The 27843-nt window shown below is 45.6% G+C and overlaps 1 protein-coding gene across 1 annotated transcript in view; it reads left to right on the forward strand.

The window, feature by feature from the left end:
* The first annotated feature begins 1565 nt into the window (after positions 1-1565).
* LOC130477891 (cytochrome P450 2J4-like) overlaps positions 1566-27843 on the forward strand; it is a 32050-nt gene continuing 5772 nt past the window's right edge. The window contains exons 1-6 of the mRNA XM_056849972.1: positions 1566-1748; positions 8493-8655; positions 16161-16310; positions 19141-19301; positions 20075-20251; positions 26375-26516. Of these exons, the coding sequence (XP_056705950.1) occupies positions 1566-1748; positions 8493-8655; positions 16161-16310; positions 19141-19301; positions 20075-20251; positions 26375-26516 (976 nt within the window). The remainder of the gene's footprint in view (positions 1749-8492; positions 8656-16160; positions 16311-19140; positions 19302-20074; positions 20252-26374; positions 26517-27843) is intronic.

The following is a 27843-nucleotide window of genomic DNA, read 5'->3' on the forward strand; positions in this document are numbered from 1 at the left end:
AATCAATAAAAGAGGAAATAGAAAGCACCTAATAGGTATCATTTCATAACAGACCAGACTAGTACCTCACAAGGATCTCAGATGAGAGAGCTCTAAGAGAGCTGTGACTAGCCCAAGGTCACCCAGCTGGCTTCATGTGTAGGAACGGGGAAACCAACCCAGTTCACCAGATTGGCATCCGCCGCTCATGTGGAGGAGCGGGGAATCGAACCTGGTTCTCCAGATCAGAGTCCACCGCTCCAAACCACCACTCTCAACCATTACACCATGCTGTCTTGCGTTGGTGATGGAAGAAGGTTCAGGGGGAAAATCTCCTGAAATTGCTGGGCCAAGGGAGATCAGTTGTAATAGCAGGAGATCTCCAGCTAGTACCAGGAGGTTGGCAACCCTAAGTTGGGAGTGGGAGGTAAGTGGCAAAGAACAGTCATGGGTGGAACAGATTTTTGGGTAAACTGTAGGGATTTGTGGTTAATTATTTATTTCCCTTTGAAGGCAGGACAGAAAAATGGAACGGAATTTGAGGAATAACCACCAGCAATGTTTAGCACGAACATTTCAACAGCCTTTTATTTATTTGGAATATTTCTATGCTTCTTTTTCAGAGTCCTGCTGGAGGGGGCTTACAATAAAAACCCCCCAAAGCATATTAAAAAGCCATTTAAAAAACCCACAAAAGTGCCACGTACTCACAACCATTTCCATGCGCATCACTTGTCATGCTCAGTTTTTTCAAGGGAACAGACACACACGAACGCATTGAACACGTGAAGCTGCCTCATACTGAACCGGACCCTGGGTCCATCAAAGTCAGTACTGTCTACTCAGACCGGCAGCGGCTCTCCAGGGTCTCAGGCAGGGGTCTTTCCCATCACCTGCTTGCCTAGTCCTTTAAACTGGAGATGCCGGGGATTGAACCTGGGACCTTCTGCACGCCACTGAGCCAGGTGCACACAAAAGACATAAATACACAGACTTCCCGAAATAGCAACAAAAAACCAAAGTTGTCTGAGATGTTCTATGCACCTTCCATAAGTAACTGACAACATGAGGAAATGCGCAGACACCAAAGGGGAATAAGCAGCAGAAACAAAAGGCCGGGTTCCCAACTTCCTTCATGCCACGCATATTTCACAATCAGATAGTGGCCGCTCCGCATTTATTAGGGGTGTTATCAATCTTCACATCTGCATTCATTATTCAAGCCTGGCTGGGTTCGTCTTCGGAGAAAATAACTTCAGCGCACATCAAGGGTTCCTTTATTATGACCTGTATTAAACTCTCTTCGGCTCAATTACCGCCGCGAGTGACACATCCGAAGGAACCATGTCGGCTGCACATGCTCCTGTAACACTTGCCTGGAGGAGAATATTCATGAGGCGCTTGTTCACGAGACTGGGAGCCTTGCTGGCCGATGTTTCGGGCGGAAGGTATAAAAGGCTGTCAGAGGCAAAATTGATGGAGCGGTAGCGTCTTGTGAAGAAAGCGGAGGCCTTTGAAGAAGGAACGGCCAACTTAACTTGGCTGGACTTGCTGGAGACGGAGACAGTGGAGGCAAAAGCGGGGCCATGTCAGGTGTATTATTGGGGTTAAGGGCCTTTTTGATGGCTGCGGTGGTGTGTCTCTTCGTTTTGCTGTTCTGGAAACGGTTCCGGACACGCAAACTCTACCCTCCCGGCCCTCTGAAGCTCCCTTTCATTGGAGGCCTGTGGCGCGTTGGATTCAAGCTCTCTCTCGACACTTTCATCAAGGTACGTCTTTCTAACAATTTATCCACAGACTAAGAGGATGGGTGAAGAGAGTTTTGGATTCTTTCCTTCCCGGGGTCAAGCCAACCGCCCTAATGGCCCAGACTGGCTTGATCTTGTCGGAGCTTGGAAGCTAAGCAGGGTCGGTGCTTGGATGGGAGACCACCAAGGAAGGCGCTGCAGAGGGAGGCAACGGCAAGCCACCTGTGATCGTCTCTTGCCTTGAAAACCCCACAAGGTGGAACTTCATGGGGTCGCCATGGGTCTGTTGTGACAGGAAGGCACGCTTCACCTTCCCTTAAGGTCATCCCAGGATGCTTCCCTGCAAGGGATAGGACTCACCCGTTTGGGTTCTGAACCTGTATATAAGTGTGTGTGTGTGTGTTGTGTGTTAAGTGCCGTCTAGTCGCTTCCAACTCATGGCGACCCTATGAATGAAAGTCCTCCAAAATGTCCTATCTTTGACAGCCTTGCTCAGATCTTGCAAACTGAAGGCTGTGGCTTCCTTTATTGAGTCAATCCATCTCTTGTTGGGTCTTCCTCTTTTCCTGCTGCCCTCAACTTTTCCTAGCATGACTGTCTTTTCCAGTGACTCTTGTCGTCTCATGACGTGACCAAAATACGACAGCCTCAGTTTAATCATTTTAGCTTCTAGGGTCAGTTCAGGCATGATTTGATCTATAACCCACTGATTTGTTTTTTTGGCAGTCCACGGTATCCGTCACACTCTCCTCCAACACCACATTTCAAAGGAATCTATTTTCTTCCTATCAGCTTTCTTCACTGTCCAGCTATATAAGTGTGGCTGCCACTTAAGATTATGTCATGTTGGCTCTTCCCTTGGCAGGGTTATAGGCACATATGACTATTTGTCAGCTTCAAATAGCTTTGCATTTTCTGTAAACCCACTGCATTATTTATTTATTTATTTATTTATTTATTTGGCATATCCTGATCTCCATCCCGGGCAAACACCCATTAAAATACAATACAACGAACACAGTAAATACACATTTAAATTTAAATTCCAATTTTAAATCCTAAAAATCCTGACGGTAAAATCACATTGGCGCCTATCTATCAGCACAGAGGTCCGTGGCGAACCTGGGAAAAGGTGTCTCTGCTTATGTCTCCTGGGAGGTTACCGCACTTTGTATTCCCAGCGATGTATTAAGAGTTTGAAAATGTTATAAAAAACATTGCTTTAAAAGGGTTTTTGGATACCACGGCTTATAAATGGTTGGAAGACGTCTTCACAGCTAAAGGGGCCAAACAAAGTGCGAACAGTATTTTTTATAACGTTTTCAAACTCTTAATACAATGGTGGGAATACATTGAAAGTGCAAACAGTATTTTTTATAACATTTTCAAACTCTTAATACATTGCTGGGAATACAAGTGCGGTAACTCCCCTGATTGTTCTAAGCTCCTTTTGAAAACAGTTCCACTCATTTAGATCTTCAAGACCTTATTTGGTTTCTGTTGCTAACTTAATGCCACAGTTGATTCTTTCTTTGAACCTTTGTTTCCTCTCCTCTCTCCTGTCCCTTCTCCCTCCTTAGGCTCTGCAGTTTCTGCCTTCAGCTCCACCCTGTCTGTAACTCATTTGCCTCAGTTTCCCAATGCACCATTTGCCCCTCAATGACTCCATGTATGTTGTGACGCAGCTCAATGCCTTTGGAGGGGAAGAAAGGAGCTGCGCAGTGTTTAGAGTATCAAGCTAGTATCTGGAAGACCTGAGGTCAAATCTCCTATGAAGCTCATTGGGTGACTTGGGGCCAGTCACAGTCTCAGACTAACCTACAGTGCAGGGTTGTTGTGAGGATAAGACGGGGAATAAAGGAAGGGCATGATAAGAACCTACTAGCTAGATTGGAGCACTTATACTCTGAGAACAGCTAGCTCTTTCCTGAGGCCCCTCTTTGCCACTGGCAGGAGGTTTTTGGGGTGGAGCATGAGGAGGGTGGGGTTTGGGGAGGGACTTCAATGCCATAGAGTCCAATTGCCAAAGCGGCCATTTTCTCCAGGTGAACTGATCTCTATTGGCTGGAGATCAGTTGTAATAGCAGGAGATCACCAGCTAGTACCTGGAGGTTGGCAACCCTAATTACAGAGGCCATTCCTCCTGGTTTTCTTCTGGGTAGTGTTAGTTTCCCAGTCCACCCATGGGGGAGGGGAGGGAGACCTCCCACTATTACAACTGATCTCCAGGAGGCAGAAATCAGTTTCCTTGGAGAAAATGGCTGCTTGGGCCATTGGACTCTATGGCATTGAAGTCCTCAGCTCATCCTGAAGCTCCCATCACCTACCTGATATTTCTAGATGTCTCATCGCCACATCACACTCAGTTAGGGTTTCCAGGTCCCTCATCACCACTGGTGGGAGGTTTTACGGGTGGAGCCTGAGGAGGGCGGGGTTTGGGGAGGGGAGGGACTTCAGTGCCATAGAGTCCAATGGCCAAAACGGTAATAGCAGGAGTGGAAATTTCCAGCCTCCTCCCTCTCACTACGGACCACTGATCTCTACTAAATGTTGCTCCTGGAGGGCAGGGGCTCTTCAGGATTGACGTGAAGGGGGTCTGCAGCGGGAAGTGCCCACTTAGGATCCAACACTGTGTGTCCAAGACCCAACTACTTAGCCCCCCTCTCTCAAGCCTTACTTTCCTTGTACTATCTCCATATCCACTGGCAATGTCATGATAATGGCCTGTAGAAAGGGTTGCTAGCCGAGTGCTGGCAACCAGTTTGAGACTAGTTAAATGGTATCTTGCAATGTGCAGTGTCACTTTCGGATGCTTAACTGGAAGCAATGTCACTGCATTCCATGACACTCTAGGGTTTCCTTGAACCTCTACGGTAAAAACCACAGAGATGGGGAAATCTGCGGAATGTAGCAAGGCCACGTCCAAATGCCTAACTGTAAGTGATGTTCCCCACCCAATTTCCCCTTCCTCTGCTCCATTGAGCACTAGGGGTGGTGGTGGAGAATACCAGTGTGTGGGTCTGCTTCCAGCACTGGGAATCTGGCAGCTCCACTTGTACAACAGGCATGAAGCTTTGGTTTCTCTTTTAGCCTTGATTCTTCTCTTTCGTGCTGCTCATTAACTCTGTCACCATGTGATGTTACATCTCCCTCACCACATTGCACTTTTCCCTCTGGCTCCTTGAATAAACTTTGCCTAACACCTCTGCTTAACTATCAGGTCTTTTCTTACCTTGACTACTGCAACCTCTTCTTCTCTGGTCTTCTGTTGTCACACCTGGTCATCCCCACCAACATCCAATATTCTGCTGCCCAAATCTTTCACCTCTCATTAGTCTGATCATGCAACATTCCTTCTTAAACCCTACAATGCTTTTCTGTCTGCTCCCAGATCCGCTACAAACTCCTTATTCTTATCTTGAAAAGTCCTCCTTGGCTTTGCCCCCTAACCTCTTCACTTCCATATCGTGAGATGTTTCCCACCCATGACTTTCACCCATGACTTTCACAGCTCCACCAGCAACCTCAAGTATATAAAGGTCTTCTGTTCCCTCAATGTATGTCACCTTTTGCTTCTTTCTGCCTCTTAGGCCTTGATTTATTCCCAGCACTACAGACTAATTCTACCTCGCTCACTTCTAGGGTTGCCAGATCCCTCTTCGCCACCGGCGGGAGGTTTTTGGGGCAGAGCCTGGGGAGGGCGGGGTTTGGGGAGGGGAGGGACTTTCATGCCATAGAGTCCAATTGCCAAAGTGGCCATTTTTCTCCAGGTGAACTGATCTCTATCGGCTGGAGATCAGTTGTAATAGCAGGAAATCTCCAGCTAGTACCTGGCAGTTGGCAACTCAACTCACTTCCTTCAGAATTGCTCTCAAAACCCATCTTTCTCAGTGTAGCCTTCTGACACAATGCTCTACTGAAATTAATCCCAAACATACTCAGCTAGAATTCTCGTGTATTCTTCTTCAATTTAAATCCACCTCCTTCCCCTCTCTGTATTGTCTTCCTTATACTCAATTTTAGATTGTACATTCACCAGGAAAGGAGGAGGCCTGCCTTCTAGGGTTGCCAGGTCCCCCTTCGCCACTGGTGGAAGGTTTTTGGGGCGGAGCCTGAAGAGGGTGGGGTTGGGGAGGGGAGGGACTTCAATGCCATAGCGTCCAATGTCCAAAGCAGCCATTTTCTCCAGGTGAACTGATCTCTATTGGCTGGAGTTCAGTTGTAATAGGAGGAGATCTCCAGCTAGTACCTGGAGGTTGGCAACCCTACTGCCTTCTTGTAGTGTCAGTCACATTGATGGTGATATATAATTAGTTAAACAAATCATAAACTGAAAGGTTGGTTTTGAGAATAGATCCTGTGGAATTGCCTTGGGAAAAAGCACAAAGGTTTTATGGAGCTTTTTCCTATTATAGGTATCATGCTTGTCTTGACTCAGGCCCGGGCATGCATTTGCTTACTCTCATTATGGGAATGTTGAAAGAGAGACATTTGTCTTTGATAAATGTGTTCATTACTATGTTAATGTGGATTCCATTATATTAGCATTGGTATATCCAACCACAACAAGGCATGAATGCATTGCTTTTCCTCCTCTTGGTCACTTACTCGACATTCACCTCTCACATGCTGCGGTCTGCCCACTTATGCAGTATTATTATGTTGGAAGTGGGAAGTCATCTATCCGGCATTCCATTGCCACTCTGGATCTACCCGACTTCATCAAAGCAGCATCTAATTAAAGCATGCCATTAAAGGCGGCTAATCGCTTCTAACGGCTCAGAACATTCCAAAGCTTATATTTGGACCATTTGTCCTGAACCGCCACAGAAGTAAAATAGCTGGTTTAGACTGGAAGAGATGCCACTATCCATTTGGTTTGCTTCCCACTCCGTGATTCTTCCCAGATGAACTGAAACGTTCAACTGGCTTTCCGGCGTGAGCCCATATTTCCGATGACTAGAGTGGCCAACTTCCAGGTAGCGGCAGAAGATCTCCTGCTATTACAACTGATCTCCAGCCGATAGAGATCAGTTCACCTGGAAAAAATGGTTGCTTTGGCAATTGGACTCAATGGCATTGAAGTAGGGTTGCCAACTGCCAGGTAGTAGCAGGAGATCTCCTGCTAATTCAACTGATCTCCAGCCGATAGAGATCAGATCACCTGGAGAAAAATGGCTGCTTTGGCAATTGAACTCTATGGCATTGAAGTCCCTCTCCTCCCCAAACCCCGCCTTCTTCAGGCTCCGCCCCCAAAATCTCCCACCTGTTGACAAGAGGGACCTGGCAACCCTACGTTCAAGTCCCTCCCCTCCTCAAACCCCTCCATTCTTAGGCTCTGCCCTAAAAACCTCCCGCCGGTGGTGAAGAGGGACCTGGCAACCTTACCGATTACACATACGGTCAGTTCGGACAAGTCATGAAACCACGGCTAAACTAACCAGAGTTCATTGATTGTCTGGAACCACCTTACCATACTAACTATGGTCAGTTCAGGTATCTGAAGTCAGAATCTGAAACTGGTGTAGTAACCATAGTTAGTCATGTTTCATACAAATGCAGTATCCTAGCTTATTTCTGCTTTGTTCCATGACGATGCTCTGGGCCCGGCTGTTATGGCTTTAAGGAATTCATGAATGTAAATAACTTTTGCATTGGAGGAGAATTGAAAAAGCCAGAATCTCCTTGGGGGTGTTGCGAAATGACTGCAACTCAGCTAGCAAAGTCGTCTTCTGTCTCCAATACACAGCCTTTGTGGATATCTTCCTTGCAATAGAGATAATAAGACTATTAACAGGAACTCTCAATCACTCCCTTTGCATATTGAACTCACCCAGGGTGAAACTGTTTCTTTTGAAGCCCTCTTTTCCTCATCGCTACGAACTTTGTTTGCCTTATTGGATACATGAAGAAATTTGTTAAACGGCTGCTGTAATAGTGTTAGTGTTATAGTAGCATTTGTGTTTAGTGTATTTAATATATTTATTGTATGTCAGAGTTACAGTAGCCTTTGTATTAGGCTTTTGGAATAGATTTGTGCACTGCTTATTTTGCATGCTGCTAGTTTTGTTTAGATATCTGTACAGCACAGAGTATTCTTGAGTTTGGTTTTGGCTTCCTAGAGGCCACCGTGCGAACAGACCGCTGGACTTGATGGACCATGGTCTGATCCGGGATGGCTTTTCTTATGTTCTTATGTGAACCAGCACTGTCTCCTTCCCATGACCAGGCCTGAAGCTGGATTGAAATGGGTTCAGAACTGATGCGTCCTCTAGGAAAGTCTGCACCTGGTTTGCTGCCATTCTCTCAGATACCTTGCCCAGGAATGGAATACCAGGGCTGTGACGGAGAGGCAGACAATGGCAAACCTCCTCTGAACATCTCGTGCCTTGAAAACACCACCCACGGTTGCCATAAGGCAGACTTCATGGCAAAAACAAAAATCTGCCCCAGGAGCCTGTGAGATAACTGGCCCCTGCCTGATCTCATGGACAGTGTCCTGGTCCTGCCACAGTGATCACCCGCATTTTTGGTATTTTATTTCCATTCAAAAGAACAGGGGTGAATGGGCATTAAAATGGCAACTGAGAATCAATGTGAACAAGTGTAAAGGGATGAATAATGGGGCAAAAAGTGGCGAGAAAGAATGACCTAAGTTTTCTCTGCTCACGGCTAGGAACTATATATGTGAGGAAGGCTAAATATGAATAAGCCTCAGGTTGTCTGACTTTAACACTTCTCTTCTCTGTTTTGATCCAATGGCAGTTGGCTAAGACATATGGGAATGTTTATACTTTGTGGATGGGCAGCCAACCTGCAGTGGTGCTATCTGGATTCGAAGCAGTGAAAGAAGGGCTGATCAACCATGCCGAAGATTTCTCGGACCGACCGGTGTCCAAGGCAACGCAAGAGATATTAAAAGGAAGGGGTAAGTTGCTTTGGAACGGAAAAAGATTTTACTTGTCTTCTCACTAGAGGAACATCGAGCACAACAAAAGGAAAGAAAACAAAATATTGCAAATGAACAGAAATGTACAAAGAAATGTTTCAGCTGGGGATGTGTGGAAATGGAAATTGCACTGCATTTACCAACCATGGGAATAGACACCAAGAGAATGGTGGTGGTGGTGGAAAGTGTCGTTAAGTCGCAGTGAATTGATGGTGACCCCTTGGGTTTTCAAGACAAGAGAAGTTCAGAGGTGATCTGCCATTGCCTGCCTCTGCGTGGGCTGAAACAGTTCTGAGTAGGGGTGTGCATATCAATATGCTGATTTTTTAGAGAAAAGAACCCCCCAAAATACCTTTTCGATATTTTGGGGTTTTTGTTTTTGCCTGGAAAAAAGTGGCAGCAATAAATGGGGGCCGATAAAGTGGAAAGTGAATAATGCCAAATTTATTTGGCAGTATTCAGGGCCGCTATGGCCCTGCTGCCGGTTTTTGGCCTCCCTCCTCCCTTACTTAGAGCCAGTGTGGTGTAGTGGTTAGGAGTGGTGGACTCAAATCTGGAGAACCGGATTCGATTCCCCACTCCTCCACATGAGCGGCGGAAGTTTATCTGGTGAACTGGGTTGGTTTGTTGGTTCTTGTAGATTATCCGGGCTGTGTAACCGTGGTCTTGGAATTTTCTTTCCTGACGTTTCGCCAGCAACTGTGGCAGGCATCTTCAGAGTAGTAACACTGAAGGACAGTGTCTCTGTGTCAAGTGTGTAGGAAGATATGGGTTGGTTTCCCCACTCCTACACAGGAAACCAGCTGGGTGACCTTGGGCTAGTCACAGCTCTCTCCAAACTCTCTCAGCCCCACCTGCCTCACAGGGTGTCTTTTGTGGGGAGGGGAAGGGAAGGTGATTATAAGCCAGTTTGATTCTCTTTAAAAGGTGGAGAAAATCAGCATATGAAAACCATATATGAGGGGTTGTGGCTCAGTGGTAGAGCATCTGCTTGGCATGCAGAAGGTCCCAGGTTCAATCCCCGGCATCTCCAGTTAAAGGGACCAGGCAAGTAGGTGATGTGAAAGACCTCAGCCTGAGACCCTGGAGAGCCGCTGCCGGTCTGAGTAGACAATACTGACTTTGATGGTCAAGGGTCTGATTCAGTATAAGGCAGCTTCATGTGATCATGTGTAACTCTTCTTCTTACCTGCACATAGCTTAAGCATGGCAGCAGAGCTTTGCTGCTGCACCAAAACACTGGAGGCAGGTTGGCTGGGAGCTCCAAGTCAGCCCTGCCCCCAGTTTGCTTTGCCAGGGCAGCACCTCTGCTGCCAAAGGAGACCAAAGGAAACCAGGTAGGGTTGCCAGGTCCCTCTTCACCACCAGCGAGAGGTTTTGAGGGTGGAGCCTATGGAGGGCTGGGTTTGGGGAGGGGAGGGACTTCAGTGCCATAGAGTCCAATTGCCAAAGCGGCCATTTTCTCCAGGTGGACTGATCTCTATCGGCTGGAGATCAATTCAAATTTATTTGCAGTCAAAGACCAGCAGCAGTTGATATAGTAACCAGCCATGTTAAAACTGTTGGATACCACCATTAAAATAATGCAATAAATCTCTAATCCAAGGTGATAAATCCCTAATCTAAATACATAGCTATTGTACTCCATTTTACGGACAAAGACATATCCTCATCATACACATATACACAATTTGTTAACATACAACATTAGCAAAGGATACATTTAAAACACCTAACTCTATACGTAAACTATAATTAATAAAAGCATTTAAAATTTAAGCTACCTTCTTCTGTCTTATTGATCATGACACACTTAAGGGTGGGTTCACTGAAAGTATCGGCAAGAAGGTCATTATAAAAGGAATTTTATCTACCTGGACGTTTGTGCAATATTGGGCCTGGAGATCTGTTGTAATAGCAGGAGATCTCCAGCTAGTACCTGGAGGTTAAGCAAACCAGAAACAGCACGCAAGAACAATATGATATAAATACAAATATATTAAAGTGACAAGTGAAAAGGTGAAATAAGCAAAAATACAAACAGAACAAAATGCACAAATATATACAACAAAAAAATCTCAGCCTAGACAACTCAAACAATGGTAAGAAACTGATATAATATAACAAGTTCAAAGGTAAGTATTCAGATCACAGATCTTGAAAAATGCTTGTTCTATATAATCTTGTATTTCCCTTTTGCAGGAAGAAGTAGACAAAAGGCTTGGGAACAAACATCAAGAGTTAATCCATAGCTTCATTGATAGGACGTGTTGTCTAGATCATGTTGTGACCACGTTTCGCTATGGGCTTCATCACCTATGCAATCAATAAAAGAGGAAATTGAATGCACCTAATAGGTATCATTTCATAACAGACCAGACTGGTTCCTCACAAGGATCTCAAAGATTCCTTGTGAGGAACCAGTCTGGTCTGTTATGAAATGATACCTATTACCATATATACTCGCGTATAAGCCGCGTTTTTCAGCCCCAAAAATGGGCTGAAAAAGCCGGCCTCGGCTTATACGCGGGTCAATACGGGGGGAGGGAGGAGGGAGGAGGGAGGGGGGAAACTTACCGCCGCCGCCGGGCCCGTGCCGCTTCCTGCCGCCGGGAGCGGCCTGGGGCAGCCTCCTGCAGCCGCAGGAAGGCTGCCCCGCCCCCCCCCCGGCCCCAGCCGCCATTTTTCCCGGGCGGGAGGGGCCTTGGGCAGCCTCCTGCAGCCACAGGATGGCTGCCCCGGCCCTTCCTGCCCCCGCCGCCATTTTTCCCGGGCGAGAGGGGCCTTGGGCAGCCTCCTGCAGCCGCAGGATGGCTGCCCCGGCCCTTCCTGCCCCCGCCGCCATTTTTCCCGGGCGGGAGGGGCCTGGGAAGTGATTAAGAGTGGTGTTCTCTCTCAGCTGCTTCTCCAGAGTTTGGAAAAGCGGTACAGTGTGGATTGCTTTCAGATCCGCTCCCGGACTTTTCCGGAACCCAGGGGAGGCAGGCAGTGCGAATCGGAAAGATCCTGATGTTTTACTGGGAATTTCTCGGGTTCGGATTTGTTAACCCGAATTTTTTTTTGAAAAATCCAGGTTTTCTGGATTGTTTGAAAATTTCCGGGTTTGATAAACCAGAACCAGAACCAAAAAACCGTGCACACGCCTAGTTCTGAGAGAACTGTTATTGGCCCAATATCACCCAGCAGGCTTCATGTGGAGGAATGGGCAATTGAACCTGGCTCTCTGGGTTAGAGAACACCACTCTTAATCACTTCCTCACACTGGCTCTCATGAAGAGAATGCCTCCTAATAATTACAGGGAGGGTCCATGGCTCAGTGGAAATGCCTCTGCTTGGCATGCAGAAGGTCCCAGGTTCAATCCCTGGCCTCTCCAGTTAAAGGGACCAGGCAAGTAGGTGATGTGAAAGACCTCTTCCTGAGCCCCTGGAGATCTGCAGCCAGTCAGGATAGACAATACTGACTTTGATGGACCAAGGGTCTGATTCAGTAGAAGGCAGCTTCATGTGTTCATTGGGAGGGGCCATGGCTCAGTGGTAGAGCATCTGCTTGGCAAGTAGGTGATATGAAAGACCTCTGCCTGAGACCCTGGTGAGCCGCAGCTGATCTGAGTAGACAATACTGACTTTGATGGACCAAGGGTCTGATTCAGTAGAAGGCATCTTCATGTGTTCACATGTTCATGTGTTTACATTGGCATTTATGGGGATCTGGCAGATAACAAAGGAGATGTGAGCCTAATGAGATCTGAGAAAGGTCACTCAGGAAGATGTGGCATTTGAGGAGGCATTTAAAGGAGGGAAAAATTCTGACTGAAAGGTTGTACAAGGCCACTATGCACAAGGAATAGAGTGGCATAAGGGATAATGGCAAGGCTGGGTGAAGAAACGTAGGGAGGGCCAAAGGGTGAGTAGGGCCACAGAGTGTGATCCAACTTGTCTGAACTTCACAAGGTTTATCTGTGAAACTCATTTCATAAGGAAGAAAGTAGATGTATTTCAAAACAATAGCTTTTGTAAGAGTTGTCTGCTGTTGAGTACGTCAGGACTCAGATTTACAAGGCAAACTCTTTTAAGATGATGTACGATATGAGGAACTCCCCTTTCTGTACTTGGAAACAATTTGGTATTCCCATCATAGTTCAGAGAAGTTGACTATCTCAGCTGAGGGGAGGCGTAGGTGTGTTTCCATGTATGAAGAAATAGTCATCCAGGTGGGGCCTGGGGGCCTCCCACAATTACAACTGATCCCCAGACTACAGAGATCAGTTCCCCAGGACAAAACGGCTGCTTTGTAAGGTGACCCCTATGGCATTATACAGTGCATATACGGTGCTGAGAGCCCTCCCTTACCCAAACCCTGCCCACCTCAGGCTCCACCCTTATATTTCCAGGAATTGCCTAACCCAGAGTTGGCAATAGTACTGAAGCTGCAGAGAGTGGAAGACCTCTGTCCCTCAAGGGCTCTGATGGGGGGGATGCAAAGCAGATCTTAACATCAGAGCCTAATCGGACCAGTTGTCCATTTTGTCCAGCATCCCATTTCACACAGTGAATAACCAGTTGCCCTAGATGCCCATGAAACAGGGACATAGAGGCCCCAATGTTGCCTCCTAGGAACTACCTGTGGATCTGGAGAATCTCTTTGGTAATCTTGGTTAGTAGCCACTGATAGACCTTTCCTCCATGAATCCGACTAATCCCCTTTAAAAGCTTTCAGATCCACCCCCTGGCCTTTTCCAGACCCCGGGGAAGGCGGGCAGGTGGATCTATGCCAGTGGCAATGCCGACATCCACTGACATAATTTAATTACTCATCAAGGGGAAAAAATTGCTGCCTCTTGGCTCCATCTCCTTTTCCATCTGTATTTATACATAAAGGGGATTCAAAACACCCTAAATCTGCAGTGCTCTCTGTTCCAGAGAAAAACACATTGTCTCCAAAACTTTGCAACGCTTGAGAAAGGTGAATATATAACCTTACAAAGCCCAGCAGAAGCCAATTGAACAAGGTCAATGGCTAGGGTTGCAAGGTTCCTCTTTGCCACCGGTGGGAGGTTTTAGGGGTGGAGCCTGAGGAAGGCAGGGTTTGGGGAGGGGAGGGACTTCAATGCCATAAAGTCCAATAGTCAAAGCGGCCATTTTCTGCAGGACAACTGATCTCTGTCGCCTGGAGATCAGTTGTAATAGCGGGAGATCTCCAGCCACTAACTGGAGGTTGGCAACCCTACTAATGGCTCAGCAGAACATTGGGCTCCAAAATCAGCATTTGCTATGTAGGCAGATGCAAGAGCAATGGCAGTTCACACTGAATATAAGAACTTAAGAAAAGCCATGATGGATCAGACCAAGGTCCATCAAGACCAGCAGTCCTTTCACACAGTGGCCAACCAGGTGCCTCCAGGAAGTTCACAAACAAGACAACTGCAGCAGCATTGACCTGCCTGTGTTCCACAGCACCTATTGCAGAGCTTGAGAAGGTGCAGAAAAGAGCAACCAAAATGATCAGGAGGCCAGAGCAACTGCCCTAGGAGGAGCTCTTAAAAGGCTTGGGGCTGTTTAGCTTAGAAAGAAGGCCGTTAAGGGGAGACATGATAGAGGTCTATAAAATTATGCATTGGTTGGAGAGAGTGGACAGGGAGAAGCTTTTCTCCCTCTCTCATAATACTGGAACGCGGGGTCATCTGCTGAAGCTGGAGGGCGAGAGTTTCAAAACAGATAAAAGGAAAGAGCAAGAGTCCAGTAGCACCTTAAAGACTAACAAAAATATTTTCTGGCAGGGTATGAGCTTTTGTGAGCCACAGCTCACTTCTTAGATAAAAGGAAGTATTTCTTCATACAACACATAATTAAATTGTGGAACTCCCTGTCCCAGGATGTGGTGATGGCTGCCAACTTAGAAGGCTTTAAGAGGGGAGTGGACATGCGCCTGAAGGAGAGGGCTATCCATGGCTACTGGTCAAAATGGATACTAGTCATGATGCACGCCTATTCTCTCCAAGATCAGAGGAGCATGCCTCTTATAGCAGAGGAGCATGCCTCTTATAGCAGGTGCTGTGGAACACAAGCAGGACATTGGTGCTGGAATTGTCTTGTTTGGGGGCTTCCTGGAGGCACCTGGTTGGCCACTATGTGAACAGACTGCTGGACTTGATGAGCCTTGGCCTGATCCAGCAGGGCTTTTCTAATGTTTTTAGTTTCTTATGTTGTTCTGTCAGATTTAGAATCTGTCTTAACCCTTACAGTGGCTGCTAAACCCTTCCTTTTTGCTAGATGAAAAAAATACAAACAAACAAATCCTTCAAAAGATTGGTTGAATTCTATTAGGGATAGGGTTGCCAGGTCCCTCTTTGCCACCGGCGGGAGGTTTTTGGGGTGGAGCTTGAGGAGGGCGGGGCTTGTGGAGGGGAGGGGCTTCATTGCCATAGAGTCCAATTGCCAAAGCAGCCATTTTCTCCAGGTTTACAGATCTCTATCAGCTGGAGATCAGTTGTAATAGCAGGAGATCTCCAACTAGTCCCTGGAGGATGGCAACCCTAGTGAGGGAAAATGTATTGCTTATTAAATGCACTTATCATAAAGAACATTAAGAAACTGTTTTGATATTTCACATGGGACATTGAGCTCTTTTCAATATATTCTGGAATGATAAGGCAATAGAAAGAATTTCTCTTTATGTTTTCTATGTGTTGAACACATGAACACGCCTTATACCTAATCAGACCCTTGGTCCATCAAAATGAGTGTTGTCTACTCAGACTGGCAGCAGCTCTCCAGGGTCTCAGGCAGAGGTCTTTCAACATCACCTACTTGCCTAGTCCCTTTAACTGGAGAGGCCAGGGATTGAACCTGGGACCTTCTGCATGCCAAACAGATGCTCTACCACTGAGCCACGGCCCCTCCCCGTTGCTCTAAACAATCTTTGTGTGGTATTTATATTTGGAGTAATTTGAAGATTCAGTAGGGAGAGAAGGTTGTATAGCTCGATCTTGCAGACTTTGGAAGCTAAGCTAGGTTGGTACTTGGAAGGGAGACCTCCAAGGAAGACTGTGCAGAGAAAGCCAACCGCAAACCACCTCTGCTCCTCATTTGCCTTGAAAGCCCCTTGCTGGGATTTCCATAAATTGTCTGTGATTTGACAATGTTATTATAAATAATTGCTTACTTATTAAAATAGCCATGTGATATGTTTATTGTTTATGATGAGGAGACCATGTTAATATATTCTCTCTGCATCTATATGGTAAGTTCATCAAAATGTATGGGTTATATTATTTAGTGAGCTGGGAATTTTTATTCATGCTCTGAATCAGGATATTCTTTATTTATAGTCCACGTGTCTTGGGGAATCCATGTTAGATATGCATTATGTACTACTCAAACAAGGAGGTCTGTATTTTGTATACATCTGTATCCATAAATTAAACATGCCGAAAAAAGAAGAATGTTTGTACATAATAATCTCACATGATTCTTGATTGCTTTAGGTATTATTTTGTCAAATGGCCACACCTGGAAGCAACAAAGGAAATTCGGGATGGTTACCATGCGGAAGTTGGGACTGGGGAAGAAAGGCATGCAGCACCAAATAGAAGAGGAGGCCCATCAGCTTGTTGAGACTTTTGCACGTGCAAAGGGTATGCGATAATCGGAGGTTATGCAGGCACTTGTCCCAGTCTGCAGATGTCTTTGGGTGGACTATCTCTCACAGTATCCCTGGTTGCATTTTCAGAGTGCTTCGAATGATCAGCATGGCCATTTCCTGTGGGAGAGCATGACATTTTCATTCCCCCGACCTCTCAGAATAAATTAGTAGACACAGGATACTACAAATGCTACTTTCTCATGCAGGAAATGATGCTCCTAAGAATGCGCCTGAATACTTTTTGGAATTCAAAACAAGATGTTATAAGCACACATTTCTTGTCTCCAGTGAACCCTTCCTGCTGCCAGTTAGGGGAGAGGCTGTTGCTCAGTGGTAGAGAGGGTTGCCAACTGCCAGGTAGTAGCAGGAGATTTCCTGCTAATTCCACTGATCTCCAGCCAATAGAGATCAGATCACCTGGAGAAAAATGGCCGCTTTGGCAATTGGACTCTATGGCATTGACGTCCCTCCCCTCCCCAAGCCCCACCCTCCTCACGCTCCAGCCCAAAAATCTCCCACCGGTGGCCAAGAGGGACCTGGCAACCCTAGTGCTAGAGCATCTGCTTGGCATGCAGAAGGCCCCAGGTTCAATCCCCAGCATCTCCAGTTAAAGCGACCAAGCAAGTGGGTGATGTGAAAGACCTCTGCCTGAGACCATGGAGAGCCACGGAGAGGGGCCATGGCTCAGTGGTAGAGCATCTGCTTGGCATGCAGAAGGCCCCAGTTTCAATCCTTGGCATCTCCAGTTAAAGGGACTAGGAAAGTAGGTGATGTGAAAGACCTCTGCCTGAGACCCTGGAGAGCCGCTGATGGTCTGAGTAGATGATACTGACTTCGATGGACCAAGGGTCTGATTCAGTCTAAGGCAGCTTCATGGGTTCAAGTTATCAACTCAAGGATAAGGGTTTGAGTGGGTTGCTTGGGAGGAAGGCTGGAGGTGAACCCTGTGATGTGTTGGTCCTGGATTCAGAGGCATTTGGTTCTGGCACAGTGGGATGAAGTCATCTGATCTAGGCAAATTCGTACATGTTCAAAGCTCTCTCCGTTCTGATTACATGTCCATTATTACTGACAAGCTTGAAGGTCACTATGAGCTAGGGCTGCCAAGCCCCCAGTTGGGGCAGGGAATTCTCTACCTCTCGCCACTAGTCAGAGCAGCAGCAGGAGAAGGTTTTTAAAACAAAAAAAAATCCCCCTGTGCTGGCTGTGGTGTCCTATAATTTCTAGTGAAAAACATGAAGTGACATAGTCTACCTCTAGGAATTATTGGAAACTCTATGATAAAACCATAGCATTTCTGGTATTCCTAGACCTATCCATGTCACTTCTGTTTTTTTAACAGAAGTGACACAACACCACACCCAGTGCTGTAGCCCCCACCCCAATATCCCCATCCTCAGTCCTCCTGCCAGTATCTTCAGATGCCCAACAAAGGCATATGAGAGCCAGCATGGTGTAGTGGTTAAGGGCAGTGGACTCTAATCTGGAGAACTGGGTTTAATTCCCCACTTCTCCATATGAGCGGTGGACGCTAATCTGGTGAACCGGGTTGGTTTCCCCACTCATAAAAACAGGCTTCTGCAACACGTTGCGTTCCTGGTATAATGGACTTCATTCCAGACGATGCAGCGAGTTAAAAGTTTTATTTAGAAAATCAGCGAGTTCAGCAAGTCATAGAAACTTAAGGCTAGAATACAGGCATGGGGAAATATCGGTACATATATAGGGTAAATACAATGGGGTTGATTAGGTTTTAGAAACAATACAGAAGTTAACTACCAGTAAAGACTTAAGACAACGCATACAGGAAATAAAAGCGTGCATTAACTGGCTGATCTTCCCGAGCTCCCGGGCTTTGTTTTGTGGGACCAGGTATCAGATCAGCGATTACTCGGGTGGGTCTCCATAGAGTTGCAGATCTCGGGCAGGAGACCGGGTGCAAACGGGGGGGGGGGGAGCGGAGTGCACAAAAAACTCCATTTTGTCCGTGGGGGAAACCATCTTGTTTGTATCCGGGGTTGACAGAGAGCCTAGCTGACATCAAGAAAGGCCCTGCTGGATCAGATCAAGGCCCATCAAGTCCAGCAGTCTGCTCCCACAGTGGCCAACCAGGGGCCTCGAGGAATCCCACAAACAAGATGACTGCAGCAGCACCATCCTGCCTGTGCTACACAGCACCTAATATAATAGGCATGCTCCTCTAATACTAGAGGCATGCTCCTCTGATACTCCTGCACATGAAGCCTGCTGGGTGACCTTGGGCTAGTCACAGTTCTCTTTGAACTCTTTCAGTCTCACCTGGGTGACCTTGGGCTAGTCACAGTTCTCTCTGAACTCTTTCAGTCTCACCTGGGTGACCTCGGGCCAGTCACGGTTCTCTCTGAACTCTTTCTGCCTCACGTACCTCACAAGGTGTCTGTTGTGGGGAGGGGAAGTGAAGGAGCTTGAAAGCTTGTTTGATTCTTCCTTAAGTGGTAGAGAAAGTCGGCATATAAAAGCCAACTCTTCTACTTCTTCGTATGGGTTAGTAAAGAAGAAGCAGGCACACACGGAGAGGTTTCGTTGACTGTTCCTCCAAAGCGCTCTCATTCCCCCGACTCTCTGTCATGAGACATATAACTTCTTTGTGGCATGACAGTTACCAGAACTGACGAGATCAGCATGTTTTAAATTGAATTCTTTGTATATTGTATTTTATATCAAAGATGAACAATCCCCATGAACTCCCTTTCCCTTACCATCTCAGCCATGAAATCCCACTTGCAGTATCAACAGAAGAGGCAAAAATTATGTTAACGCCCTTTCAATACCATTCTTTTCAGGGCAGCCAATCGACCCTTCGTTACCCATCAGAAATTCTGTCTCCAATGTGATCTGTGCTGTGACTTTTGGACACCGCTTTTCTATGGATGATGGAGAATTCCTCAAATTGAATGAAGCTGTTGGATATATCTTACAATACAGTACTACCTTAATTAGTATTGTGAGTCGTCTTTTTCTTTTATATGGAGTCATAATGTTCTCATCTTCCAGAGGCCTCAGAGAGCCAGCGTGGTGTAGTGGTTAAGAGCAGTGGTTTGGAGCGGTGGAGTCTGATCTGGAGAACTAAGTTTGATTCCCCACTTCTCCACATGAGTGGTGGAGGCTAATCTGGTGAACTGGACTTGTTTCCCCGTTCCTCCACATGAAGCCAGCTGGGTGACCTTGGGCTAGACACACTCTCTCAGCCCCACCTACCTCGCAGGGTGTCTGTTGTGGGGAGGGGAAGGAAAGGTGATTGTAAGACGGTTTGATTCTTCCTTAAGTGCTAGAGAAAGTTGGCATATAAAAACCAACTCTTCTTTTTTTTCTTCCTTGGTGGTCTCCCATCCAAGTACTAACCAAGGCTGACCCTTCTTAGGTTCTGAGATCTGACAAGATAGGGCTAGCCTGGGCCATTCAGGTCAGGGCCTTGACAGCCTAGGATACACATATGTGAAGGACTGTCTCCTCCCATATGCAATAAGAACACAAGAAAAGCCTTGCTGGATCAGACCAAGGTCCATCAAGTCCAGCAGTCTGTTCACACAGTGGCCAACCAGGTGCCTCTAGGAAGCCCACAAACAAGACCACTGCAGCAGCATTATCCTGCCTGTACTCTGATACACATTATATCAAGACAATGATGAAATATGAACCAAAATCTGAGGGTTTATGGTCTGTGATTCTGAGATTTCAAATGATAGTGATGGTGTTTTCCTTTCCCGTTGCCTGCAGTTGTACGACATTTTCCCGTGGCTTGTGAAAATTATCCCAGGACCTCATAAGAGGGCAAACAGCTTCACAGAGGTGGTGCTTGAATTTGCAAGGAAGGAGATAGCACTCCACAAGGAGAATCAGGCACTGCATGAGCCACAGGATTTTACTGATTACTATCTATTTCAGATAGCAAAGGTAAGAGCTGGGTTTGTGTTCAGCTCCTTTGAGCCATTTCTACACCCCCTCATTTTATGGAATAGTGACCCCTCAAAGACCACTAACAGGATTTTCTAAGCCGTTTTATTTTCAACCCCTCACACCTAATGATCCACCATATTAAAGTCTGTCACTGAAGTGAGTTATAAATAATCAGCATATACATCTCTACTGAAATGGCTGGGAAGATGGTACATCAGTTCCCAGTTCTGACTGGAGCACAATTGGGTGTTTTTGTGTGCTGAGTAGCAATGAATAAGTATGGGTTTGCTATCCTCCAGGTGGGGCCTGAAGTTCTCCAGGAATTCCAACTGATTTCCAGACTACAAAGATCAGTTCCCCTGGAAGAAAGGGCAGCTTTGGAATGTAGACTCTGTGGAATCACATCCCTGTTGCGATCTCTCCCTGCCCCAAACTCAACCCTCCCTGGGCTCTGTTCTCAGATCTCTAGGAATTTCCCAAGCTGGAGTTGGCAACTGTAAATGAGTATTGTGGTCTTTCTTATGGAGTGCTAGAGTTGGGAGGGACCTCATAGACACAGACCACTGTCCAACATTCTTCTTGAAGACCTCTAGGGAGGAAGGCCCTCCTCTAAATTACTGGTTGCTTTGTCAAACTGCTTTTACCACCATAGTGCTCCTAATATTGGTCTTTTATGCATGCCTATTTCCCTCATGGTCACCCCTCCGACAACTTTGGATCTTTGTTGTCATTATGCATGCCATTTCCAACAGTCAGAGGTCGCTTCGCTCCCCCCACCCCCGTGTTTTGCCCGTGTTTTCAAATTCAAGATAAAACAGGTTCTCAGAACATGGGGGAAACGCGGGGAAGTGCGGGGGAGAGCGAGGTGACCTCTGACAGTCAGAAACAGCCATGCATAAGCACAGCAAAGACCTGAAGTCGTTGGAGGGGAGACCGCGAGGGAAACAGGCATGCCTAAAAGGCTATTCAACAGAAATCTACCTTCCTGTAATTTCAACCCATTAGATCTAGCCCTGCCCTTTGGAATAGCAGAGAACAAGTTTTTGTCATCTTCCATGGATCTGAAGAGTGTGATCATGTCCCCCTTCAGTCTTCTCTTCTCCAGGCTAAACATACCCATTGATGCTGCTGGGATACTCTGCCTTTTGGCCTCTGGCTTGTAGGGCACTGCTAGGTTCCATCTTGTCCCCTATGCTTTTAACATCACCATGAAATTGCTGTGTGTTATCATCCAGAGAACTGGAGTGAAGGTCTGTGGCTCAGTGGTAGGGTATCTGCTTGGCATGCAGAAGGTCCCAGGTTCAATCCCTGACATCTCCAGTTAAAGGTACTAGGCAAGTAGGTGATGTGAAGGACCTCTGCCATGGAAAGGGGCCGTGGCTCAATGGTAGAGCATCTGCTTGGCATGCAGAAGGTCCCAGGTTCAATCCCTGGCATCTCCAGTTAAAGCGACCAAGGAAGTAGGTGATGTGAAAGACCTCTGCCTGAGACCTTGGAGAGCCACTGCCGGTCAGAGTAGACAATACTGACTTTGATGGACCAAGGGTCTGACTCAGTATAAGGCAGCTTCATGTGTTCATTACATTGCTGATAGATACTATCTCTCATCTAAATCCAGAGTAGCTGTGGAACAAACTCAAGCTTAATTTAGACAAGAGTGTAATATTGTTGGCCCAGGGGTAAAACCAAATTTAGCTGAACACCAGGGGTAAAACCAAACTCAGCTGAACATCAAGAAGACAAAAGCAATGACTACTGGGGAATTATGCAACTAAGGAGGACAATGAGGAAATTGAAATTGTTCAAGACTTTCTATTCCTTGGCTCCATCATCAACCAAAAGGGAGACTGCAACCAAGAAATCAGAAGGAGATTGAAGCTGGTCAGGGCGGCCATGAAGGAGCTTGAAGGGATTCTTAAGTATAAGGATGTGTCACTGGCAACCAAGATCAAGTTAATTCATGCCATAGTATTCCCCATTGCTATGTATCGGTGTGAAAGTTTGACAATGAAGAAAGCTGACAGGAAGAAAGTAGATTTCTTTGAATTGTGGTGTTGGAGGAGAATTTTTGCAGACACTGTGGACTGCCCCAAAGACAAATAAATGGGTTCTAGAACAAATCAAGCCTGGACTGTCCCTAGAAGCTAAAATTACTAAATTGAGGCTATCATACTTTGGTCACGTTATGAGAAGACAAGAGTCACTGGAAAAGACAATCATGCTAGGAAAAGTTGAAGGCAGCGGGAAAAGAGGAAGACCCAACAAGAGATGGATTCAGTTCTTATAGGTTATCCAGGCTGTGTGACCGTGGTCTTGGTATTTTCTTTCCTGACGTTTCGCCAGCAACTGTGGCAGGCATCTTCAGAGGAGTAACACTGAAGGACAGTGTCTCTCAGTGTCAAAGTGTGTTGGAAGAGTAATATATATAGTCAGAAGGGGGTTGGGTTTGAGCTAAGTCATTGTCCTGCAAAAGAATCAAAGGTAATGTCCTAATCATTGTCCTGTAAGTATCAAGGTAATGTGCTAATTAGGGTGTGGTATGTTAATGTGGAACCATTGTATCCTGAAGTGATCTGTTAACATCTGTTAAGACCACAGGGTCTTATTCCAAGACACTGAAATACTGGACAATTCTACCAACTATTTTGTTTTGGAGGACTTTGATTCATAGGGTGGCCGTGAGTCGGAAGCGACTTGATGGCACTTAACACACACAAAGCCAAAGTGGGAGTAGGGTTTTCTGGATGGGATAGCACTCTCCTTGAAAGAAGATGTGTGTAGCTGTTGATGACTCTGGATCCTGCTGTTCTGCTTGAAAAACAGGTAACGGAGCAGCCAGCAATGCTTTCCCCCCAGTTTATTCTGGTTTTATTACAAGCTGCAGACATTCCTGAAAACCATCACAAATATCCTAAGAACATCAGGACTAACTAGTTACCATTTAGTACAGAGCATCTGGTGGGCATCTTTGAACAGAGGTGGAATTTGCCAGGTCTGATCACCTGAACCTTTGGCCTTGCTGGCTTCCCAATCAAGACTCAGTTTGGGTTCAAACAGCATGGCCATTCCACAAACAGTAGGGATGACTGCAAATTTCTCATCCTTGCCTGCTGTTTTGACTTGAAAATCTCTATATCAATTTTGAAACCATGTTACTTCATTGGTGTGCTCTATTTTTGTTTCCTTGCATAAAACTTTCCTTTTAAAATAAGTGCATTTTTCTACTTTGTGTGCCAATTAATTGGTATTATGCACTTCGTATAAAAAAAAACCCCATACAACGATAAAGTGTGCAATATAACTTGAAAGGCTGTCATATAGAGGATGGTGCCGAGTTGTTTTCTGTTGCTTCAGGAGGTCGGACCAGAACCAACGGGTTGAAATTAAATCAAAAGAGTTCTCGGTTATACATTAGGAAGAACTTTCTGACAGAGCGGTTCCTTAGAGGAACAGGCTTCCTTGGGAGATCCTTTGAACGTTTTGAAGCAGAGGCTAGATGCCCATCTGTCAGCAATTCTGATTCTATGAACTTAATGAAAAAAGTACAGGATGCCAACCTAAACACTATAAGTGGTCTATTCATATACTCAATGTAAATAACGAAGAATCATACAAGAAGCAAAAAGTTCTGCAAAATCAGTTCATAATACAATCTTCACATACAAGTGGTGTATCTCATACATAGTCGAATGAAGCCGTTGTCACATCAAATTCTAGTGGCATTTCATGCTGATGAACAGCTGCACAGGAGGGGGCACCTGGATTTGAACCAGGAACCTCTTGATCATTCGACTACGTATGGGGTACAACACTCGTATCTGAAGATTGTATTACAAACTGATTTTGCAGGACTTTTTGCTTCTTGTATGATTCTTTGTTATTTACATTGAGTATATGAATAGACCATTTATAGTATTTAGGTTGGTATCCTGTAGTTTTTCATTTAATTGATCTATTTGGTACAGAGATATAATTTTTGGTTGTGATTCTATGAACTTAGGCAGATTCTGAGAGGGAGGGCAGGAAGGATCCTGAGAGGGAGGCAGATCCTGAGAGGGAGGGCATCTTGACCATCTTCTGGGCACTGGGTGTATGTGGGGGAGGTAGTGTGAATTTCCTGCATTGTGAAGGGGGTTGGACTAGATGGCCCTGGTGGTCCCTTCCAACTCTATGATTCTATGATTCTAAGGATTGCATCAGTGTTTGGCCCTCGTGGCCCTTTCTTAATGCCCAGGGTAATGCCAATCACTACTTTGGGGTCAAGGAGGCAATTTTCCTACAGGCCAGATTGGCCAGGGATCTTGAAGGATTTTTTGGTCATCTTCTGGGCATGGGTCACTGGGGGTACGGGAGGAGGCAGTGGTGAATTTCCTGCATTGTGCAGGGGGTTGGACTAGATAACCGTGGTGGGACCTTCCAACTCTATGATTCTGTGATTCTATGATTCTAACCAAACATATAGGCAAGTCTCTGTAAAGGTGGTGTAAAAATTCTCTAAATAAAATATAAAACCAAAGTGAAAAGCAGACAACAGAAACTGTTGATGAAGATATAAATAAATATAAAAAGAAACAAAATAAGAAATTTTTGTTAATCTCTAATAAGCAAGAATAATACCAAAACAAATATTAACAACAACATTTATCCTATCTATGTTATGCATGAGAAGACAAAGTGGAAAAGACAATAAAGCTAGGAAAAGTTGAAGGCAGTAGGAAAAGATGAAGACCCAGCTTGAGATGGATTGACTTGATAAAGGAAGCCATGGCCTTCACTTTGGAAGACCTGAGCAAGGCTGTTTGTGAATGATAGGACATTTGGAAGGTCATTAATTCACAGGGTCACCATAAGTCAGATGTGACTTGATGGCACACAACACAGAGACATTATGCAATCCAAATAACCCTACTTATAAGTCACTTAAAAGCTCTTGCCATAGCTGGTTTTAATGGGTTTTAATGCTTCTTTTAGTGCTTCTTCTGCCCTGACCAGGATGGCCCAGACTAGCCCAATCTCATTGGATCTTGGAAACTAAGCAGGGTTGGCTTTGCTTACTATGTGGTTGGGAGACTATCAGGGAAGTCCAAGGTCGCTACACAAAGGCAGGCAACAGCAAACCATCTCTGAATGACTGTTGCCTTCAAAACCCTATGGGGACTGCCAGTGGTGCAGACCACAGCAGAGACTAGCGGCGCCGGTGTGTGTGTGGGGTGTTCCCGGAGCGGGCTGGGGGGAGTAGCTGCCGGTAGGCAGCTGCCCTTTCGCCCCATTACGCCGGTGCCGAGAACAGCGTTGCTGCACCTGATTTTTAGCAGGCGCAGCCTTGCCGTTCTCTATGGAGCAAAAAGCCCCGTTTAACAAAAAAAAAAAAAAAAGCAGCGAAAAGGCTTTTTTTTGTTTTTCGGTGTATGGTGAACGGCTTTAGGAGGCAGCTCACCTGCGCCTTCTCCACGCCATTCCCGTACACCGAATCTCGGGAATGCACGGTAAGAAGCAAAAGAAATATATGAATTATGCAAAGACATGTAATCGAGTTGAAATAACGTATGAGATATATGTAATAGCAGCTTCTTGTTAAAGTTAGGTACAAATATAGATGTAGAAAGGTAGAACTGTTTAAAAAATAATAACATGACATTGTATTTAAAGTTCAAATTAATACAGTAATTGGTATAAAATAGTGGAATTTATGTTTTTGTTTAGTAATAATTTTTAACACTGATAGAATATATCCAAGTAGTAAATGTAACAGGGATTCTAATAATAATGCTTCAGGTGGTTGTTTTATCTTCCTTATGTTTATGATTTTTTTTCTTTCCCCCAATATCCCTTTTTAGTTTTTGTATTCCACATTTAAAAAACTAATAATTAAAAAAACCCAACAACCCTATGGGGTTGCCATAAGTCAGCTGCAACCTGACAGCACTTCCCACCACTAATGCTTCTTCTGTACCGTTGTATTCCCTTCTTAGATCCAGGGCTACTGGGTCCAGTTTGTTGAATCCACGCCATAACATCCCCTTCTTTTATTTTCCTGCCAAGAGTCTTTAGGAAGTGCATCGGCAACAGCAGTAAATACGTTGTAAACCCTATTTCCATTTCTCCTGTTGCCAACAACAGAGCAAGAATGACCCCGAATCTACCTTCAATGAAGAGAACTTGACTCAGTGCATTTTTGACTTATTTATTGCTGGGACAGACACAACCACCAGTTCTCTGGAATGGGCAGTGTCCTTGATGGCAGCTTACCCAGATATCCAAGGTGAGAGAGTTTTGGGCATTGTGAGCAAGGCCCCTCTTTATCCCTGTAGAAAAGACCCCCCCCCAAGTCATTTCCTAGTAACTGTGGTCATTTATGCTTGGGAGTTTTATCTGAGGTTCGTTGCTCATTGGACCCACACTTTTCTGTTGGGAGTCTATGCACCAGCAGACTCCAAGCTCAAATTAGGAAGTATTTGAATCCCCGTCCCTTGAAATGCTGCTTTGTAATTGGCTGCAGAAAAGTCCCCCCCCCGCAAACCCAATTGCACAGCGAGTGATTATAATGTTGCATTTGCTTTCAGAGGACGCAGTGATGGCCACAGGCACAGACAGCTTTAAAAGGGGATTAGGTAGATGGGTGGAGGAGAGGTCTGACAGTGGCTACTAGCCATGGTGACTAAAGGGCAATCAAGCTCTGAATCCCAGGCAACATAAGGGGAAGGCATCAGCCTCTATGCCCTGTTGCTGGACCTCCAGGGGAACCAGCTGGCCACTGTGTGAGAGAGGATGCTGGACTAGACGGATCCCCACTGGACTGATCCAGCAGGGATCTTCTGATGCTCTTAATGAGATAAACCTCGTATACGAACTTTTTATTTCACATTCAGGAACTTTATGGAAGATCTGGGCACTCTTTTCTGATGTTCCCTGAATATAGGAGAGCACAGAGACCTAAAAAAAAGTTTCCCAACAGTGTCTGGCAGAAATTTGTTTACTTTGAAATATGTCCCATAGAGTCAGTGAAGATTTCCTTTAAGAAGAAAACATATGGCGGTGTGGTATACGATGTTTCTAGGATTTCTCATTTAATTGAAGAGTATAACCAAATCCCATTAGATCGAGGGCTTTTCCGCATTCTCTTTTTCCTTGATGGTTACCGCACTTTGTATTCCCAGCGATGTATTAAGAGTTTGAAAATGTTATAGAAAACATCGCTTTAAAAGGGATTTTGGATACCACGGCTTATAAACGGTTGGAAGACGTCTTCACCGCTAAAGGGGCCAAACAAAGTGCGAACAGTATTTTTTATAACGTTTTCAAACTCTTAATACATCGGTGGGAATACATAGACAGTGCGAACAGTATTTTTCATAACGTTTTCAAACTCTTAATGCACCGCTGGGAATACAAGTGCGGTAACCCCCCTTGTCTTGAAGTTCCTGTTTCTTCGATGTTTTTTTTAAAGTTCAGCAGTGTGCTTTACTCCCTCTAGTGGTTGCTTTGATATAGCAGACGATTAAGCCTTTACCCCTGCCGATTTAAGCAGCAGCTTTTCTCTCTTTTGGGGGGTTCCATCAACTCACAGCTGACTTATGGCAGCCCAATAG

Source organism: Euleptes europaea, chromosome 5 (assembly GCF_029931775.1).
Source record: "Euleptes europaea isolate rEulEur1 chromosome 5, rEulEur1.hap1, whole genome shotgun sequence".
Taxonomy (NCBI): Eukaryota; Metazoa; Chordata; class Lepidosauria; order Squamata; family Sphaerodactylidae; genus Euleptes; species Euleptes europaea.